Source organism: Electrona antarctica (assembly GCF_951216825.1).
Source record: "Electrona antarctica genome assembly, contig: scaffold_152, whole genome shotgun sequence".
NCBI lineage: Eukaryota > Metazoa > Chordata > Actinopteri > Myctophiformes > Myctophidae > Electrona > Electrona antarctica.
This window is the reverse complement of record NW_027637958.1, coordinates 239,270-261,719: the sequence shown is the minus strand read 5'-3', so window position 1 is coordinate 261,719 and position 22,450 is coordinate 239,270. Positions and strand designations below refer to the sequence as shown.

Sequence of the window (22,450 nt, the reverse complement as noted above, 5' to 3'; positions counted from 1 at the left end):
CTATATAAGGAGAGGTGTCACACTTCAACCTAAACGTCTATATAAGGAGAGGTGTCACACTTCAACCTATAAACGTCTATATAAGGAGAGGTGTCACACTTCAACTATAAACACCTATATAAGGAGAGGTGTCACACTTCAACTATAAACACCTATATAAGGTGAGGTGTCACACTTCAACCTATAGACGTCTATATAAGGAGAGGTGTCACACTTCAACCTATAAACGTCTATATAAGGAGAGGTGTCACACTTCAACTATAAACGTCTATATAAGGAGAGGTGTCAACTATAAACACCTAGATAAGGAGAGGTGTCACACTTCAACTATAAACACCTATATAAGGAGAGGTGTCACACTTCAACCTATAGACGTCTATATAAGGAGAGGTGTCACACTTCAACCTTTAGACGTCTATATAAGGAGGTGTCACACTTCAACTATAAACACCTATATAAGGAGAGGTGTCACACTTCAACTATAAACACCTATATAAGGAGAGGTGTCACACTTCAACCTATAGACGTCTATATAAGGAGAGGTGTCAAACTTCAACTATAAACACCTATATAAGGAGAGGTGTCACACTTCAACCTATAAACGTCTATATAAGGAGAGGTGTCACACTTCAACCTATAAACGTCTATATAAGGAGAGGTGTCACACTTCAACTATAAACACCTATATAAGGAGAGGTGTCACACTTCAACCTATAAACGTCTATATAAGGAGAGGTGTCACACTTCAACCTATAACACCTATATAAGGGCGACAGGTCAACCAATAGCTACAAAGTATCCTCACCTTGTTCAACAGCTCAGACACGCCCCTTTGTTTAGACACGCCCCCTCCTCACCTTGTTCAACAGCTCAGACACGTCCCCTTTGTTCAGACACGCCCCCTCCTCACCTTGTTCAACAGCTCAGACACGCCCCTTCGTTCAGACACGCCCCCTTCATTCAGAAACGCCCCCTTCGTTCAGACACGCCCCCTCATCACCTTGTTCAACAGCTCAGACACGCCCCTTTGTTAAGACACACCCCATCCTCACATTGTTCAACAGCTCAGACACGCCCCCTCCGTTCAGACACACCCCTTCCTCACCTTGTTCAACAGCTCAGACACGCCCCCTTCGTTCAGACACGCCCCCTCCTCACCTTGTTCAACAGCTCAGACACGCCCCTTCGTTCAGACACGCCCCCTTCATTCAGACACGCCCCCTTCGTTCAGACACGCCCCCTCATCACCTTGTTCAACAGCTCAGACACGCCCCCTTCGTTCTGACACGCCCCCTTCATCCAGACACACCCCCTTTGTTAAGACACACCCCCTTCGTTAAGACACACCCCCTCCTCACCTTGTTCAACAGCTCAGACACACCCCCTTCGTTCAGTGGCGCCAACTTAGGTTTACTGGACTCCTGGTTGACCTGGGGACGAAAGGTCAAGAGGTCAAAGGTCAAGAGGTCAACTTAGGTTTACTGGACTCCTGGTTGACCTGGGGACGAAAGGTCAAGAGGTCAAAGGTCAAGAGGTCAACTTAGGTTTACTGGACTCCTGATTGACCTGGGGACGAAAGGTCAAGAGGTCAAATGTCAAGAGGTCAACTTAGGTTTACTGGACTTCTGGTTGACCTGGGGAAGAAAGGTCAAGAGGTCAACTTAGGTTTACTGGACTCCTGATTGACCTGGGGACGAAAGGTCAAGAGGTCAACTTAGGTTTACTGGACTCCTGATTGACCTGGGGACGAAAGGTCAAGAGGTCAAAGGTCAAGAGGTCAACTTAGGTTTACTGGACTCCTGGTTGACCTGGGGAAGAAAGGTCAAGAGGTCAACTTAGGTTTACTGGACTCCTGGTTGACCTGGGGAAGAAAGGTCAAGAGGTCAACTTAGGTTTACTGGATTCCTGGTTGACCTGAACTTAGCCAATTTCCTTAGACAGTACAGTTGTTCTGTTGCAAAAAGAAAAAAGAAAAACAATAAAATAGACCTAGTCATTCTCTTGTATTATACTAGAATTTCGCGGGCCTTCGGCCCGCTCATCCTAGCGCCATGCGATGCGTCGCAAATGGGAAGAAGGCAATGGCAACCAATTATGTTTTCATTCATGCATTTGCTTGGAAAGTGCAAAGTTGCCAAGCTGGCTGAGTGGCCCTGTTTGGTTTTGGTGGATTTGCGTATGAAAGCGAGCATGGCAAGGCGCAGGAACAGTATACTGTACTGTACTGTGCTGTACTGTAAGTCTTTGTACTGTACTCATGTGTACTGTACTGTACTGTTCTCTGTACTGTTGTTATTAGTGTTGTGTTCTTATTTTGTATTATTATTATTACATGGATTAATATTCTGATGTGAGCTTTCTTTCTGTACTGTACTCATGTGTACTGTACTGTTCTCTGTACTGTTGATATTATTGTTATTAGTGTAGTGTTCTTATTTTTTATTATGATTATTATTGAAAGAGAGCATGGCAAGGCGCAGGAACAGTATACTGTACTGTACTGTAAGTCTTTGTACTGTACTGTACTCTGTACTGTTATTAGTGTTGTGTTCTTATTTATTATTATTATTATTACATGGATTAATATTCTGATGTACTGTACTGTACTGTTCTCTGTACTGTTGATATTATAGTTGTTATTAGTGTTGTGTTCTTATTTTTTATTATTATTATATGGATTAATATTCTGATGTGAGCTTTTTTTCTGTACTGTACTGTACTCATGTGTACTGTACTGTTCTCTGTACTGTTGTTATTATTATTAGTGTAGTGTTCTTATTTTGTATTATTATTATTATTATTATTATTATTAGCGTTTTGTGGCGTGTGTGTGTGTGTGTGTGCGTGCCATTTCAGCTGCATCGCGAGGCGATCCAAAATCCCCCCCCGCGCACGCACGCACACACCACACACACACACGTGTCTGCAGTGACACTGCGTTGTACACAGCTGTTTTGTGTTGCAGCGCGTTGTTGCAGCGCGCGCGTGTGTGCGTGTAGTGTTGGTGTTGTTGTTCTTATCCATATATGTGCCTCGGTTCGTCCCGATTGTACCACGCCAGGTGTCGACGCGGTCGTGTTTGCATTATTGTAACTGTATGTAATCGCGGCGCTCTCCATCCAAGTTAGAATCAGTGTAGAACCTGTGTTGTTGTTATTCTTCTTCTACTTTTGGTTTCCGGCAGGCTGTACACTGTGTGTGTGTGTGTGTGTGTGTGTGTGTGTGTGTGTGTGTGTGTGTGTGTGTGTGTGTGTGTGTGTGTGTAACTTCCGGTAGTGTTTCCGGAAGTGTGAAAGGTAACACGAAACACACGTGGGTCACGTGGTGGGGTTTGGAGCCATTGGGAAGGGGTGATGTAGTGTTGCCAGGTCCACGTATTGTAAGCGAGTGGTAGTGTGTGTAAGTATAGGCTGTAGGAAGTCAGGGTTTGCGGCCTTGTTTACATAAACGTGGCAACAATGTTGGCGGCGCAGCCAATGAAAAGAGGGGAATCACGGGATGCAGTGTTGCCAGGTCCGCGAATTGTAAGCGAGTTGTAAGTAGCGTGTTGAATGGCATTTTTTCTGGGCTTGTTTTCATAGACCTGGCAACATGTGAGTGTGCGTGCGGGGGTGTGGGTGCTTGGGGAGATATTGTTTGTTGTGAAGAGATACAATGCCGGCGTGGGTGTGGAAGGGAGGCAACGTTGGTGTCAGTGCAATGAGTAATGTTCCGCGGGTGGTGTTGAGGGTCGGCGTTCGGCGCGATATGAGGAGATAGCGGCCGAACGACGCGGAGGGTAAGTGTGTGACGTCACTGCCGTGTGAGTGTAGTGTGTTGCAGTGTGTCAGTGATGTGTCAGTGATGTATGCAGTGTGTGACTTTGGGTCCCTTTTCCTGGGTTGGGTACAACTTCTATATATGAGAACCCAGGTACCAGGAGGTACAACTTCTATATATGAGAACCCAGGTACCAGGAGGTACAACTTCTCACTTATATAGATTATATATATATATCGTACTTGTATTATTTCCCACCACGGAGTAACCTCTCAGACTATCCAGCATAAAGTCTAGTAAGGCCGGCAGTGTCGTAGGTAGGCCAATCAGAGGCCGGCAGTGTCGTAGGTAGGCCAATCAGAGGCCGGCAGTGTCGTAGGTAGGCCAATCAGAGGCCGGCAGTGTCGTAGGTAGGCCAATCAGAGGCCGGCAGTGTCGTAGGTAGGCCAATCAGAGGCCGGCAGTGTCATAGGTAGGCCAATCAGAGGCCGGCAGTGTCGTAGGTAGGCCAATCAGAGGCCGGCAGTGTCGTGGGTAGGCCAATCAGAGGCCGGCAGTGTCGTAGGTAGGCCAATCAGAGGCAATATATATTCTTTCAGAGCGAACGTTTTTAAACTCAAATAGGTTTCTCAGAAAACTGTCCAAAAATGGGTTGGAGTGTGTCTAGTGTTTCTGTTCTCACCTTACTGGCTGACTTAAAGTCTGTCTTCTCCAACTCGGCCACTTGCTCCAACAGCTCCCTGTGACACACAGGGTCGGTTCGGTGAGTCGACGACACAGGAGAGAAAGAAAGAGTTATTATGAAGCTTAACATCTCACACATTGATTATAGTGTAAAGTTGATCTGTTAGGATTACCGTTAGGGCCGTAGGGGTGTACGTTCTTTTTAATTATCGTTCGAACCACTTCAAAATGGTAAATGGTGCATTTATATAAAGGTGCTTTACATAGATTGTGCATTACATTCACCCATTCACACACACATTCACACACCTTTACATAGATTGTGCATTACATTCACCCATTCACACACACATCCACACACCTTTACATAGATGGTGCATTACATTCACCCATTCACACACACCTTTACATAGATTGTGCATTACATTCACCCATTCACACACACATTCACACACCTTTACATAGATTGTGCATTACATTCACACACACATTCACACACCTTTACATAGATTGTGCATTACATTCACACACACATTCACACACCTTTACATAGATTGTGCATTACATTCACCCATTCACACACCTTTACATAGATTGTGCATTACATTCACCCATTCACACACCTTTACATAGATTGTGCATTACATTCACCCATTCACACACACACATTCACACACCGACGGTGGAGGAAACCGTGCAAGGCACCAACCTGCACATCAGGAGCAATCAGGGGTTCAGAGTCTTGCTCAAGGACACTTCCACACTAACTCTGGGGGAGCCCACAGGGATCGAACCGGGAACCTTAGGGTTCCCATCCGGGCCGCTCTGGCATAGAGGCAGCTCCCGGTAGGATCCACCAGTGCTTTAGCAGACAGTTTGAGAGGGGGAGAGGTGGTGGAGTTAGCTGCTTTATAGCAGACAGTTTGAGAGGGGGAGAGGTGGTGGAGTTAGCTGCTTTATAGCAGACAGTTTGAGAGGGGGAGAGGTGGTGGAGTTAGCTGCTTTATAGCAGACAGTTTGAGGGTCCAATGGAGTTAAGAGGTTTTGTCCAAAGCACTTTTTACTACTTCCCATTGGTTCAATATTTTCAAAACAACACACAGACGTAAACCTAAAAAATGGAGTTATGAGGTTTCCTCCCGACAGCTACAAATATTATATATATAGATTATAAAAGCCATAACAGTTTAAAAGAAAGTCCAAATGCTGCATGGTGTCTCTGAATAGGCTGGAAACCTCATTACGTCCAGAACTGTTTCTATTCCCCGTTCAGCAGATCTAAAAGACCTCATTACGTCCAGAACTGATTCTATTCCCCGTTCAGCAGATCTAAAAGACCTCATTACGTCCAGAACTGTTTCTATTCCCCGTTCAGCAGATCTAAAAGACCTCATTACGTCCAGAACTGTTTCTATTCCCCGTTCAGCAGATCTAAAAGACCTCATTACGTCCAGAACTGTTTCTATTCCCCGTTCAGCAGATCTAAAAGACCTCATTACGTCCAGAACTGTTTCTATTCCCCGTTCAGCAGATCTAAAAGACCTCATTACGTCCAGAACTGTTTCTATTCCCCGTTCAGCAGATCTAAAAGACCTCATTACGTCCAGAACTGATTCTATTCCCCGTTCAGCAGATCTAAAAGACCTCATTACGTCCAGAACTGTTTCTATTCCCCGTTCAGCAGATCTAAAAGACCTCATTACGTCCAGAACTGTTTCTATTCCCCGTTCAGCAGATCTAAAAGACCTCATTACGTCCAGAATTGTTTCTATTCCCCGTTCAGCAGATCTAAAAGACCTCATTACGTCCAGAACTGTTTCTATTCCCCGTTCAGCAGATCTAAAAGACCTCATTACGTCCAGAACTGTTTCTATTCCCCGTTCAGCAGATCTAAAAGACCTCATTACGTCCAGAACTGATTCTATTCCCCGTTCAGCAGATCTAAAAGACCTACATGTCTTGCTCTGTTGTAATTCTGTCTCAACATATTTTACAGTCCCTGAAAAAAAAAAAAAAAAACAGCCTTACCAGAAACACTGCTTTAAAACAGCAGAGAAATCATATCGTGTCAGTCAGTCAGTCAGTCAGTCAGTCAGTCAGCCAGCCAGCCAGCCAGCCAGCCAGCCAGCCAGCCAGCCAGCCAGCCAGCCAGCCAGTCAGTCAGCCAGCCAGCCAGTCAGTCAGCCAGCCAGCCAGTCAGCCAGCCAGTCAGTCAGTCAGCCAGCCAGCCAGCCAGTCAGTCAGCCAGCCAGCCAGTCAGTCAGCCAGCCAGCCAGCCAGCCAGTCAGCCAGCCAGCCAGCCAGCCAGCCAGCCAGCCAGCCAGCCAGCCAGCCAGCCAGTCAGTCAGCCAGCCAGCCAGCCAGTCAGCCAGCCAGCCAGCCAGTCAGTCAGTCAGTCAGAAACCGCTTATCTCCAGATTCTAACCTTTTCTGTGTTTTTATTTTGTTTTGTACATTAACGTCCCCCATGATCACACTACACACTTTTCTTTTTAAAGATTTCAACCCTGACAGTTTGGGACATATGAGGTTTCCACCTGACAGAGACCATATGCTACAATCATAATAATAACAGAGTTAAATATCACTACATTTGAAATGCTGCGATTTTTCAAAAATAGCAGATCTACAAGCTCATAGCGCTGCACCGAGTGCCGCGCTATGAGCTTGTAGATCTGCTATTTTTCAATAGCTAAAGCATAACATAATGCTAACACCAAATGGGGTTCCCCCCCCCAAAATGGGTTAAACTGCCTTTTAGCTGCCTTGACCCTTTGGTGAACTAACTCAACGGTATACTTCCTGGGCTGTGAGAAAAGGAAGTCTTTCTGAACAGGTGGCTGCTGTTTTCCTTTTGTTTTCTCTTTTCTTTCGGTGGTGTTTTGTTTTTCATCTGTCACGAAGGCGCTGAGCAGAAGCTTGTGGTTTCCTCCTGGAGGCGTTCAGCTCTCACACAACATCTGGTGACATCATAATGTCAGCGTACACCAGAGGTGATGGAGAGGGCCACTATAGTTCCACACTCACTCCAGAGGGCCACTATAGTTCCACACTCACTCCAGAGGGCCACTATAGTTCCACACTCACTCCAGAGGGCCACTATAGTTCCACACTCACTCCAGAGGGCCACTATAGTTCCACACTCACTTCAGAGGGCCACTATAGTTCCACACTCACTCCAGAGGGCCACTATAGTTCCACACTCACTCCAGAGGGCCACTATAGTTCCACACTCACTCCAGAGGGCCACTATAGTTCCACACTCACTCCAGAGGGCCACTATAGTTCCACACTCACTCCAGAGGGCCACTACAGTTCCACACTCACTCCAGAGGGCCACTATAGTTCCACACTCACTCCAGAGGGCCACTATAGTTCCACACTCACTTCAGAGGGCCACTATAGTTCCACACTCACTCCAGAGGGCCACTATAGTTCCACACTCACTCCAGAGGGCCACTATAGTTCCACACTCACTCCAGAGGGTCACTATAGTTCCACACTCACTTCAGAGGGTCACTATAGTTCCACACTCACTCCAGAGGGCCACTATAGTTCCACACTCACTCCAGAGGGCCACTATATTGTTCCACTCTCACTCCAGAAGGCCACTAAAGTTCCACACTCACTCGAGAGGGCCACTATAGTTCCACACTCACTCCAGAGGGCCGCTATAGTTCCACACTCACTCCAGAGGGCCACTATAGTTCCACACTCACTCCAGAGGGCCGCTATAGTTCCACACTCACTCCAGATGGCCACTATAGTTCCACACTCACTCCAGAGGGCCACTATAGTTCCACACTCACTCCAGAGGGCCGCTATAGTTCCACACTCACTCCAGAGGGCCACTATAGAGCGTTGCAGTCCCGCCCCCTACCCTGGACCAGGAAATGATTCTCCGTTCATTTTCCTCATAGACATTTCTTAAAGTATTTATTTAAAGACGGTTACGCCGCGGACAAAGCCAACTCGAGTCGTGACAAATCATGACGAACAAATAATTAGAAAGAAGAAAAAAACGGCAGGTTACAACACTTTTTTTGTTGTTTTTCTTCTTTGTAATTATTTGTTTGGTCCAAAATATAGTTTGTGTTGTCATGAGTTGTCACGACTCAAGTTGGCTTTGTCCGCGGCGTAACCGTCTTTAAATAAATACTTTTTGAAATGTCTATGGGAAAAATGCATTGGGTTTCATTTCCTGGTCCATGGTAGGGGGCGGGACTGCGACGCTCTATAGTTCCACATATATATATTTGAATTGAAATCCTGAATTATTTCTTATTTGTTTTGCTATTTTGGAATTGGAATCCTGAAAAGTATTTTAGACTGAAGAAATTAAAGCCGGTCATGTTTGCATGATTGGAATTATAACAGAAATGAAATAAATCCTTTAATCAGTAGCCTATTCCAATATTAACCTGAGGGCCACATTAAGTGAAGATGGGGGCCACATGTGGCCCCTGGGGGCCGCCAGTTGATATTAACCCTGTAAACCCCAGCGATGCTTTTTAAGCAACATTTATATTTTAATGAATTACTTCATTAATGTATTTTTCATATGCGGGGAGGAAGCGTCAGTGAATCATTGCTATGAGTCTGGCCGCGCCAGGCTAGCTGTAACACACACACACACACACACACACACACACACACACACACACACACACACACACACACACACACACACACACACACACACACACACACACACACACACACACACACACACACACACACACACACACACACACACACACACACCAGAATGCCCTACCAACAGTCATTAAGACATGCGAATCCCTTGACTCCTTCAAAACCGCTCTCAAAGGGCACCTACGGACGGCTGCAATTCCAAACTGGCCCCGTAAAATCTGAATCCCCCCCAACCACCCCCCCCCCCCCCCCCCCCCCCCCCTCCCTCCCTTTATGATGATTTCCTGTTCTGTTCTTTGACTATAGAAGTGTATATTCGTACGTCTCTAAATGTTTTGATGAATTAAACAAGGTGGACCCTCTTGTAAACAAGTGTAATGCTTTATGGTGTCGTCCACTCACAGTTAACAGTCTTTGTATTGAGTTGTGATTGCAATGTACTGTAATTCTGCAAACTGTTAATAAATCAATCAATCAATCAAACCTGTTCTCCAGCTCAGAGATGTCGGTCTGCAGCCTGAGGTAGAACTTCTCGGCCTGGCTGAAGATCTGACGGAGCAGCAGAACGTTGGTGTGAGCCGTGTCGATCAGCTCCGTCTCCACCTCGCCCCGAACCACGGCCTGGAGGCCAGACAGCATGTCTCTGACCTCGTCCACCGTGAAGGTCTCCTCCACCAGCCTGTTGGAAGAGGAGAGAGAGGAGAGAGGGTTAGGATCTCCTCCACCAGCCTGGAGGGAGGAGAGGAGAGAGGGGGTTAGGGTCTCCTCCACCAGCCTTGAGGGAGAGGAGAGGAGAGGGTTAGGGTCTGACCACAGCCTGGAGGGAGAGGAGAGGAGAGGAGAGGGTTAGGGTCTGACCACAGCCTGGAGGTCAGACAACATGTCTCTGACCTCGTCCACCGTGAAGGTCTCCTCCACCAGCCTGTTGGAAGAGGAGAGAGAGAGGGGGTTAGGGTCTCCTCCACCAGCCTGGAGGGAGAGGAGAGGAGAGGAGAGGGTTAGGGTCTGACCACAGCCTGGAGGGAGAGGAGAGGAGAGGGTTAGGATCTCCTCCACCAGCCTGGAGGGAGGAGAGGAGAGAGGGGGTTAGGGTCTCCTCCACCAGCCTGGAGGGAGAGGAGAGGAGAGGGTTAGGGTCTCCTCCACCAGCCTGTTGGAAGAGGAGGAGAGGAGAGGGTTAGGATCTGACCACAGCCTTGAGGGAGAGGAGAGGAGAGGGTTAGGATCTGACCACAGCCTTGAGGGAGAGGAGAGGAGAGGGTTAGGATCTGACCACAGCCTTGAGGGAGAGGAGAGGGTTAGGATCTGAACCACGGCCTGGAGGGAGAGGAGAGGGTTAGGATCTGAACCACGGCCTGGAGGGAGAGGAGAGGGTTAGGATCTGAACCACGGCCTGGAGGCCAGACAGCATGTCTCTGACCTCGTCCACCGTGAAGGTCTCCTCCACCAGCCTGTTGGAAGAGGAGAGAGAGAGGGGGTTAGGGTCTCCTCCACCAGCCTGGAGGGAGAGGAGAGGAGAGGAGAGGAGAGGGTTAGGGTCTGACCACAGCCTTGAGGGAGAGGAGAGGAGAGGGTTAGGATCTGACCACAGCCTTGAGGGAGAGGAGAGGGTTAGGGTCTGACCACAGCCTGGAGGCCAGACAACATGTCTCTGACCTCGTCCACCGTGAAGGTCTCCTCCACCAGCCTGTTGGAAGAGGAGAGAGAGAGGGGGTTAGGGTCTCCTCCACCAGCCTGGAGGGAGAGGAGAGGAGAGGAGAGAGGGGGTTAGGGTCTCCTCCACCAGCCTGGAGGGAGAGGAGAGGAGAGGGTTAGGGTCTCCTCCACCAGCCTGTTGGAAGAGGAGGAGAGGAGAGGGTTAGGATCTGACCACAGCCTTGAGGGAGAGGAGAGGAGAGGGTTAGGATCTGACCACAGCCTTGAGGGAGAGGAGAGGAGAGGGTTAGGATCTGACCACAGCCTTGAGGGAGAGGAGAGGAGAGGGTTAGGATCTGACCACAGCCTTGAGGGAGAGGAGAGGAGAGGGTTAGGATCTGACCACAGCCTTGAGGGAGAGGAGAGGGTTAGGATCTGACCACAGCCTTGAGGGAGAGGAGAGGAGAGGGTTAGGATCTGACCACAGCCTTGAGGGAGAGGAGAGGAGAGGGTTAGGATCTGACCACAGCCTTGAGGGAGAGGAGAGGAGAGGGTTAGGATCTGACCACAGCCTTGAGGGAGAGGAGAGGGTTAGGATCTGACCACAGCCTGGAGGCCAGACAGCATGTCTCTGACCTCGTCCACCGTGAAGGTCTCCTCCACCAGCCTGTTGGAAGAGGAGAGAGAGAGGGGGTTAGGGTCTCCTCCACCAGCCTGGAGGGAGAGGAGAGGAGAGGAGAGGGTTAGGGTCTGACCACAGCCTGGAGGCCAGACAACATGTCTCTGACCTCGTCCACCGTGAAGGTCTCCTCCACCAGCCTGTTGGAAGAGCAGGAGAGGAGAGAGGGTTAGGATCTCCTCCACCAGCCTGGAGGGAGGAGAGGAGAGGAGAGAGGGGGTTAGGGTCTCCTCCACCAGCCTGGAGGGAGAGGAGAGGAGAGGGTTAGGGTCTCCTCCACCAGCCTGTTGGAAGAGGAGGAGAGGAGAGGGTTAGGATCTGACCACAGCCTTGAGGGAGAGGAGAGGAGAGGGTTAGGATCTGACCACAGCCTTGAGGGAGAGGAGAGGGTTAGGATCTGACCACAGCCTTGAGGGAGAGGAGAGGGTTAGGATCTGACCACAGCCTTGAGGGAGAGGAGAGGAGAGGGTTAGGATCTGACCACAGCCTTGAGGGAGAGGAGAGGAGAGGGTTAGGATCTGACCACAGCCTTGAGGGAGAGGAGAGGGTTAGGATCTGAACCACGGCCTGGAGGCCAGACAGCATGTCTCTGACCTCGTCCACCGTGAAGGTCTCCTCCACCAGCCTGTTGGAAGAGGAGGAGAGGAGAGGGGATTAGGGTCTCCTCTACCAGCCTGAGGGAGAGAGGAGGAGAGGAGAGGGGGTTAGGGTCTCCTCTACCAGCCTGAGGGAGAGAGGAGGAGAGGAGAGGGGGTTAGGGTCTCCTCTACCAGCCTGAGGGAGAGAGGAGGAGAGGAGAGGGGGTTAGGGTTTCCTCTACCAGCCTGAGGGAGAGAGGAGGAGAGGAGAGAGGAGGTTAGGGTCTCCTCTACCAGCCTGAGGGAGAGGAGAGAGGAGAGAGGGTTAGGGACCGTCTGACCACTGCCTGTTGGGAGGAGAGGAGGAGAGGAGAGAGGGTTAGGGACCGTCTGACCACTGCCTGTTGGGAGGAGAGGAGGAGAGGAGAGAGGGTTAGGGACCGTCTGACCACTGCCTGTTGGGAGGAGAGGAGGAGAGGAGAGAGGGTTAGGGACCGTCTGACCACTGCCTGTTTGGAGGAGAGGAGGAGAGGAGAGAGGGTTAGGGACCGTCTGACCACTGCCTGTTTGGAGGAGTAATGGCTGTAAAATCAGCCATTACGACGGCATCGAGGCATCGAGGCATCGAGGCAACGAGGCCCGCCTAAATGCATTTTAGTCGACTAAATCAACTGTAGATTTAGTCGACTAAAATCTTATGATATTTAGTCGACTAAAACTAGACTAACACTAAGACAGGTTTCATTCCAAACACTACGACTAAACTAAAATAGTAATTTGCTGCTAAAAACAACAGCGCTCCCCCCAGCCTGTTGGGAGCGCTGTTGTTCCCCCCAGCCTGTTGGGAGCGCTGTTGTTTTTGGCAGCAAATTTTGATTTTACTTTTAGTCGTGGCCTTTAGTTTTAGTCACATTTTAGTTACATGGAATGTTTTAGTGTTAGACCTGCGTGCGTGTGTTGCGTGCGTTGTGTGCGTGCGTGCGTGCGTGCGTGCATTGCGTGCATTGTGTGCGTGCGTGCGTGCGTGCGTGCGTGCGTGCATTGCGTGCATTGTGTGCGTGCGTGCGTGCTTGTATGCGTGCGTGCGTGCATTGTGTGCGTGCGTGTATGCATGCGTGCGTGCATTGTGTGTATGCGTGCGTGCGTGCATTGTGTGTATGCGTGCGTGCGTGCATTGTGTGCGTGCGTGCGTGCGTGCTTGTATGCGTGCGTGCGTGCATTGTGTGCGTGCGTGCGTGCGTGTATGCGTGCGTGCGTGCATTGTGTGTATGCGTGCGTGCGTGCGTTGCGTGTGTGCGTGCGTGCGTGACCTGCTGTCCTTGACGTCCTCGAAGCAGGAGTCGATGGTCTTCAGCCTGAGGATCCTTCTAGAGCGAGCGAACCTCATGTAGCTGACCACCTCGTTGTGGTGGTGCTCGTTGGACGACAGCTCAGCCTGGGGGGGGGGGGGGACGACGACAAATATAGGACCGTTATTTGGGAGCGCAGGAGGAGGAACGTTTGAATTCCCCTGTTTAAAGGCTCATTCATAGTCTGGATTTGCGGTGGTGAGGTGAGGTGACCACCTAACTACAACATGATCACGAAAAAAAATCGTGAAAATGCGTCGCATTGCCACGCATTTTGTGAGTTTGTAGATCGGCTATTTTCAATAGATTTTGTATACATTTTGAACTTGTGAAATGGGACATTCTGCAATATGAATACTTAGTAGTACATTTTTATACTTTTACTCAAGTACATTTCCAATTCCGTACTTTTACTTGTAACGAAGTACTTCTAAATTGCAGTATTGGTACTTTTACTTAAGTAAAACAATTTTTTCCACCACTGATTACAACACAATACATTACATACTCACCACTATATTCTGTCTATTTATACATAATAGATTGATTGAAATATTTGAAACAGTTTGCAGAATTACAGCACATTTCATGCACAACTCAAAACAAAGACTGGCGTGTGTGGCTATAGAAGTGTCTATTTGTACGTTTCTAAATGTTTTGATGAATTGAACAAGGTGGACCCTCTTGTAAACAAGTGTAATGCTTTATGGTGTCGTCCACTCACAGTTAACAGTCTTTGTATTGAGTTGTGCTTGAAATGTACTGTAATTCTACAAACTGTTAATAAATACTACAATCAATCAAACTGTGAGAACATAAAGCATTTAATACACTTGTTTACAAGAGGGTCCACCTTGTTCAATTCATCAACATTATACATAATACATATACTCACCATTATTGTGTCTGAGGTTCCCAACAGGAACACTGTAGTGTAGCAACGGTGCTAATCACAGACTTCTGTAATGAATCACAATATCTAATTGTGAACAATGTTATGTAAACCTCACTACACACTGTCAAAGACTTAATTAGATAGTGACCGAATGGACTTAACACCGTATGGATATAAAACAACACGAGCAGATTATCTCTCTGTGTTGATCAGATCAGATCTGCTAGCCTAGCCTGTTAGCTTCTTGGTGGTTACGGAGGAGAAGAGCGTCACACCGTCTCCTTGGTAACCAGGGCAGGGCAGAGTGTTGCCAAGTCTTGTGAGAGAAATAAGCCGAACCACCTCCAAAAACAAGCCAACTCTTAGCGACATAAATAAGCCAAATCTCCCCCTCGAAAAACAAGCCAAAACATGCCCAGTATTATCGCAATATAATACTAATAAAAACATAATGATTATATTGATGCATTTATCATTATAAATACTATGCATGTCTATAATTATGAATGTTTTGTTCATTTATTATACTATTACACCCTAGTAGAGACACCAGACCCATTCTGTCACTCTGAGTGATTCACACTCCCCCAAACCATCAAATAAATGTTGGCTTGTTTGATATTAAAAACAAGCCACCAATTTTATATAAAACAAGCCCAAAAAAACAAAACCCGCCACCTGGGGAGAAAAAACGCAACTCTGGAGGAAAAAAACAAGCCAAATTTTGCGGGAAACAAGACAACATGGCAACCCTGGCAGGGCTGCGTTCAGAGGCTGACTGTTTGGATGTGTTTAAAAATGTTCAGTCAAACACATGATTTCACTATTACGGTCATTAGTATTATTTATTGTGTGCGTGTTTATACTTTTCAAAGCCCTGATAATTCTGCTCAATTACTATATGTTTAGTTTTTATTTCATTTTTAAGCCTAATATAATAATAGTATTAGTTAGACAGTTGTTGTTGCAGTGCCGTATATATCGTCGGGATGGTGCACTGGCGCCCTCTGGTGGTTGTCAACGCTCAGTGAGGGGAAAAAGTGTACATGATGTTGAAAAGTGTTAAAAAAATAAATTAGGCCTACTATAGCAATGTATAAGAAATTATACTTTGTATTAATATTTGCTACATAATTCATTTTACATAAAATTACATTTTACATGGCCCTGTTTACTGTTTACATACATTTTTTTAAATAGATTACTATAGCAATGTATAATAAATTATACTATATAATATATAGTATAATTATATACTATATAACTAATTATATTACTCTGTAATATTATATAAATTATACTCTAACAATAATTATATTACTGCTGCACAATGTCTTTGTCCTCAGCCTGTGAAATATTTACATTAAAGGAAGCAACTATTCTAAACTGCAGCTTTTTTTCTTTACATACTTGGTAAATTGCAAACAAATGTTTAAAACCTTTTCAAACATTTGTCAGTGGCCTTGTGGTTAGAGTGTCCGCCTGGAGACTGGGAGGTCGGGGTTCAATCCCCGGCCGGGTCATACCAAAGAGTGTCTCCCTGCTTGACACTCAGCATCAAGGGTTGGATTGCGACATACTAGCGTCATACTAGGGGGTGTACTTGTACATCAAGCCACAGAAACAGGCTCCTGCCTCCTGCCCTATGGGCCTCATGGATCGGCAAGGCTGTAGACTAATGCATGTCAAACTGGGGGTCCTTGAAATGAAACGGGTTGAGAATCACTGATAGAGCCGTAAAATGATGGGGGTCCCTGGTGTATCTTTTCTAATGGATACACCAGGAATGGATTTCTAATTAGTGTCAATTATGGGGTCAAGTTTGGGAACCAGTGATGTAGACAGCGTCCTATCACACAAGGGGGTCCGTGGCTCCTTGACAGGCACATGTGTGAGAAGCTCTGTCATTGGTCAGGACAGGACAGCAGTTTAATAGGAAGCTCTGTCGTTGGTCAGGACAGGACCGCAGTTTAATAGGAAGCTCTGTCATTGGTCAGGACAGGACAGGACAGCAGTTTAATAAGAAGCTCTGTCATTGGTCAGGACAGGACAGCAGTTTAATAAGAAGCTCTGTCATTGGACAGGACAGCAGTCTGTTTACCTCTCTGGAGTCTGGACAGTTATCAACTCATGTGGTGAAATTCACTAAAGATGCCACTAGGTGGAAGCAGAGGGCGATAATTTGGCATGTTTCTACTTGACTGTGTGTGTGTGTGTGTGTGTGTGTGTGTGTGTGTGTGTGTGTGTGTGTGTGTGTGTGTGTGTGTGTGTGTGTGTGTGTGTGTGTGTGTGTGTGTGTGTGTGTGTGTGTGTGTGTGTGTGTGTGTGTGTGTGTGTGAGAGAGAGTGAGAGAGTGAGAGAGTGTGAGTGTGAGAGAGTGAGAGTGAGAGTGAGAGAGAGTGAGAGTGTGAGAGTGAGAGTGAGAGTGAGAGTGAGAGTGAGTGTGTGTGTGCGCGCGCGTGCCTTAGAGTATATATAGTGCGTATCCACATCCACAGTCCTGTCTTTCTATACCAAATCTGCTGCTTCATTGTCAAGGGGAAGTTAATGTTTGTGTAGTTAGCCCCTCTAGAGCAGGGGTTCTCAACCTGTGGGTGGGGAACCCAGTGTACTCATTCATCATTTTTCGACCGCGGTCGAGATCATGGATTTCACAATGCCATGCCAGACTTCCTGGTCCTTCATTGCCATACCCAGTTCCATGCTTACTGATGCATGTGTCCCTAGCGATGACATCAGGGAACGACAGTTTTCTACCTATGGTCTGCTTTGTCAGCTCTGTAGCAGTGGCCGGCAAACTGTGTTCTTCTGGATCGGACTAGTGTAGAAACACGGGGAAGGTTGCCGTATATTAAATTAGTCGATGGGTGGCTCTTCCAAGACAGATTTTGCGCTCTTCAATATAGCAGATGTACAGTACAAGCTTGTAGAACAGATATTTAAAATAAAGTAGAGTCAATCGCAGTTTCTGTTGTGCGACGGGCAGATGCAGCCACCCGCCTACCCGGAAATGTAGTCTCTGGGTTGTTTGACTCGTTTCTAACGCTTATTTTGTTACTCTTTGGGTATATTTGTACATTTCCACCTTCAGTCGATGCTTGAATATCCATATGAGTGAAAAGGCCGGGGTGATCGGTTTATTTTTCAAACACAGTTCTTATATGATGCGATCTAAAATCCCCCTATGGAGATTACAATGCAAATAAAAAGTACATGATACCTGTGGACTGACGACCTCTACTGACAGTGACGTCAGGACTTCGGTGCTCTATATGAGACAGGATTTTGCCATCTACAATAAAGGGTATCCGTGTGACATCATCATACCCGGAAGTTATGCGGGAATGCCTACTGAGTGGCACAAAACTACTTTCTGGCCTTGACACACACATCCAAACAGAAAAGTCCTATTTGATTGCATTAAATTACTTTAAACGACTTTAAATGCACTTCATCACTCAATCTGCCATTTACTTTATGCATGTGCATACCCTCTATAGAGCCTATCTGATGGCTTGGTGGGATCAATGGCTGGTCAGTTGGCTGGTCAGTTAAGTAATATCATGGTCAGCAGGCTATACCAAATACTAGTAGTTTTGGCACATGTTCTAAAATGTCCTGGTAGATTGGGAGGTTTTCACTGTCAGTGATGATTTTGGATGCCATATCATCTGCTGGTGTCGGTCCACTGTGTTTTATCAAGTCCAGAGTCAATACAGCCATCTACCATAAGATGTGTTGTTGACCAGCTTTATGGAGATGCTGATTTGCTTTTCTAGCGAGACGTGCACCTGCCCACAGTGCCAAAACTACTAGTAACTGGTATACTCACCATAGTATTAATATTGGAGGAAGGTGTGAGACACTGGACACAACAATACAAATGAGATAAAGCAAAATTGGGCTTCTATTAGCCCAGACCACACACGCTACAAACTGCCGTATAGACTGCAGAGAGAGAGCAAAAACAAATGTATGCACCTTTTTGTTTTAGCATATTCTCACTGTCTCTGTTTTCCCCAGGTAATTGATGACGATGATGCAGCTGTCCAAGAGGCCATCTCTTCTAGTGTCCTGAGCTGGCTGACTTTTGACATATCTTTGCTTCTGGGTGGGGGAGGTCCCTGGAACAACATATTTTCAGATGGGGGTCGGCTGCCAATTACATATATGTTTTGGGGTCCTTGACATGAAGCTCCATCTACATAACAGACCTGCTACAACCCCATAACCCTGTGCGCTGCCTCCTCAGATAGGGCCCTCCTAGTTCCTCCTGCAACGCATCTGGTCACTCGGGGTGACCGGGCCTTCGGGCACCTTTGCTCTGGAACTCCCTGCCCTCGGCTCTTAGGTTAGCAGAGTCAGTGTCTTCTTTTAAAACGCTTTTGAAAACACATCTGTATACCAAGTGTTTTTCCTAATATTGTTTTTAATTGTTTCGTTGACTTGTTATTGTTTTCATGTTTTATTATTTCTGATGTCTTGATGTTTTGTTGTTTTGATGTTTTTATGATTACTGTTTTATAACCTGTCTGTAAAGCACTTTGTAACTATATGTTTGGAAAGGTGCTATACAAATAAAATATATAAATATAATATATTTAATTTAATAAATATAATAAGGTGCTATACAAATAAAATATATAAATATAATATATTTAATTTAATAAATATAATAAGGTGCTATACAAATACAATTCATTCATGAAATATTGAGAACCACTGATATAGAAACATGAGGTTTTTCAGAAAGACATTTGTAGAATGATCCTGAAATGGGAACTTCAGGGCAACAGATTAATAATCCAGGACAATGTGGGTCGTTTCAGGACACGACTACAGGTCCAACCTGTGGGTCGGGGCCGACTGGGAGGTCCTGAGGAGCTGCAGGTCGGACTGGGAGGCCCTGAGGAGCTGCAGGTCGGTCCAACCTGCGGGTCGGGGCCGACTGGGAGGCCCTGAGGAGCTGCAGGTCGGTCCAACCTGCGGGTCGGGGCCGACTGGGAGGCCCTGAGGAGCTGCAGGTCGGTCCAACCTGCGGGTCGGGGCCGACTGGGAGGCCCTGAGGAGCTGCAGGTCGGTCCAACCTGCGGGTCGGGGCCCACTGGGAGGCCCTGAGGAGCTGCAGGTCGGTCCAACCTGCGGGTCCGGGCCCACTGGGAGGCCCTGAGGAGCTGCAGGTCGGTCCAACCTGCGGGTCGGGGCCGACTGGGAGGTCCTGAGGAGCTGCAGGTCGGTCCAACCTGCGGGTCGGGGCCGACTGGGAGGCCCTGAGGAGCTGCAGGTCGGTCCAACCTGCGGGTCGGGGCCGACTGGGAGGTCCTGAGGAGCTGCAGGTCGGTCCAACCTGCGGGTCGGGGCCGACTGGGAGGCCCTGAGGAGCTGCAGGTCGGTCCAACCTGCGGGTCGGGGCCGACTGGGAGGCCCTGAGGAGCTGCAGGTCGGTCCAACCTGCGGGTCGGGGCCGACTGGGAGGCCCTGAGGAGCTGCAGGTCGGTCCAACCTGTGGGTCGGGGCCGACTGGGAGGCCCTGAGGAGCTGCAGGTCGGTCCAACCTGCGGGTCGGGGCCCACTGGGAGGCCCTGAGGAGCTGCAGGTCGGTCCAACCTGCGGGTCGGGGCCGACTGGGAGGCCCTGAGGAGCTGCAGGTTGGTCCCCAAATAATTGGCTAAATTAAAACGGCATTCTAAAAAACGATTTTTAGCATGATGATAAAACATTAACCCTTTAGACCTGACATCAGATTCTACAAATGTCTTCTTTAATCCTAAAAATCTCTCAAACTAATTCATGTCAACGACCCCTAGAATTATCTGTAATTGGCCGCCGGACCCCCATCTGAATATACATGTTTTTCCAGGGACCCGCACCCGAGATTTGAGTAAAAAACGTTCGCTGTGAAAGAATATATATTCAAAGATTTGCGCCACATTTTCCAAAAATAGCAGATCTACAAGCTCGTAGCGCAGCACTCCCCCCCCCCCCCCCCCCCGTGCTATGAGAGGGGGGGATTTATGTTATGATCTACCATTACATCATTATGTGAGTGGATTATTATTATTATTATTATTATTATTATATGCATATATCTGCACCTTAACATCAACGTTTAATTTCTCTAACAAACAACTCCTTCTCATCTCGTTAAAGTGACACTAAACTAAATCATATCTGTGTCTCTTTGATGATGTCATCTCGTTAACATTAAACTCTTTGATGATTTCAACATCAACGCCGTGCAGAAAGCCGTCCAGGTTGCATTGCTGCATTCCTTCACAGTTGATGTTGGAAAAGATCCAGTTAGGAGTTATTTAAAAAATATATCTAATCTATTCCCTCCTCCTCCTCCTCCTCCTCCTCTTCCTCCTCCTCCTCCTCCTCCTCCTCCTCCGAGGGCGATGATAAAAAGACATGCTGCTGTGTGTGCGTGTGTGTAAACAGTGTGTGTGTGCAGACTTGCAGTGTGTGTGTGTGTGTGATTGTTATAATTTCTCCTCCAACATGAAGCTGATGTGGACTCTGAGCATCGCATGGAGCCTCTGCTATGCAGGTAGGATTACAACCCAACCTCTCACCACCTCTCTCAACACCACCTAACACCCCAACCTCTCACCACCTCTCCTAACACCACCTAACACCCCAACCTCTCACCACCTCTCCTAACACCACCTAACACCCCAACCTCTCACCACCTCTCCTAACACCACCTAACACCCCAACCTCTCACCACCTCTCCTAACACCCCAACCTCTCACCACCTCTCCTAACACCCCAACCTCTCACCACCTCACCTAACACCCCAACCTCTCACCACCTCTCCTAACACCCCAACCTCTCACCACCTCACCTAACACCCCAACCTCTCACCACCTGTCCTAACACCACCTAACACCCCAACCTCTCACCACCTCACCTAACACCACCTAACACCCCAACCTCTCACCACCTCTCCTAACACCACCTAACACCCCAACCTCTCACCACCTCTCCTAACACCCCAACCTCTCACCACCTCTCCTAACACCCCAACCTCTCACCACCTCACCTAACACCCCAACCTCTCACCACCTCTCCTAACACCCCAACCTCTCACCACCTCACCTAACACCCCAACCTCTCACCACCTGTCCTAACACCACCTAACACCCCAACCTCTCACCACCTCTCCTAACACCACCTAACACCCCAACCTCTCACCACCTCTCCTAACACCCCAACCTCTCACCACCTCTCCTAACACCCCAACCTCTCACCACCTCACCTAACACCCCCAACCTCTCACCACCTGTCCTAACACCACCTAACACCCCAACCTCTCACCACCTCTCCTGTGTGTGTGTGTGTGTGTGTGATTGTTATAATTTCTCCTCCAACATGAAGCTGATGTGGACTCTGAGCATCGCATGGAGCCTCTGCTATGCAGGTAGGATTACAACCCCCACCTCTCCACCTATTATTAAATGAGCTCTATGAGGGGAAACCTTATATTTATATTATTATGTAAATGAGCTCTATGAGGGGAAACCTCATATTAACCTTTTTATTTATTTAGTGTGATTTACATTAATCTCAAGTAAAAATAAAATACAATCAAATTAAACACAATTAAGGAAAACATTGTTATATTGTTGTTGTCAGGCAGAACAAGTGAGTGAGTGAGTGAGTGAGTGAGTGAGTGAGTGAGTGAGTGAGTGTGTGAGTGAGTGAGTGAGTGAGTAAATGAGTGAGTGAGTGAGTGTGTGTGTGAGTGAGTGAGTGTGTGAGTGAGTGAGTGAGTGAGTGAGTGAGTGAGTGAGTGAGTAAATGAGTGAGTGAGTGAGTGAGTGAGTGTGTGAGTGAGTGAGTGAGTGAGTGAGTGAGTAAATGAGTGAGTGAGTGAGTGAGTGAGTGAGTAAATGAGTGAGTGAGTGAGTGAGTCAAAGTCAAAGTCGTACGATTTGTCACACACGTTACCGCAGTGAAATGTGTTCTCCGCATTTGACCCATCTCTTGGAGTGGTGAGCCGCAGCCAAGGAGCGGTGAGCTACAGCGTGCGCCGCGCTTGGGAATCATTTGATTAGTAGATTTGACCCCCAATCCAACCCTTTGATGCTGAGTGTCAAGCAGGGAGGCATTGGGTCCCATTTTTACAGTCTTTGGTATGACCCAGCCGGGGATCGAACCCCGACCTCCCAGTTTCAGGGCGGACACTCTAACCACAAGGCCACTGAGCTGG

At 47.6% G+C, this 22,450-nt stretch overlaps 1 protein-coding gene across 1 annotated transcript in view; it reads right to left on the bottom strand.

Moving 5' to 3' along the window:
- The window catches only part of lztfl1 (leucine zipper transcription factor-like 1), a gene marked incomplete at its 3' end in the record, with an annotated part of 40,108 nt that extends 25,684 nt beyond the window's left edge, over positions 1-14,424 (bottom strand). Inside the window, exons 1-5 of the mRNA XM_079531413.1 lie at positions 14,236-14,424; positions 13,302-13,426; positions 9,584-9,778; positions 4,442-4,499; positions 1,359-1,430 (exon numbers count right to left, since the gene is read on the bottom strand). Of these exons, the coding sequence (XP_079387539.1) occupies positions 1,359-1,430; positions 4,442-4,499; positions 9,584-9,778; positions 13,302-13,426; positions 14,236-14,238 (453 nt within the window). The 5' untranslated portion in view covers positions 14,239-14,424. The remainder of the gene's footprint in view (positions 1-1,358; positions 1,431-4,441; positions 4,500-9,583; positions 9,779-13,301; positions 13,427-14,235) is intronic.
- Positions 14,425-22,450: the final 8,026 nt, after the last annotated feature.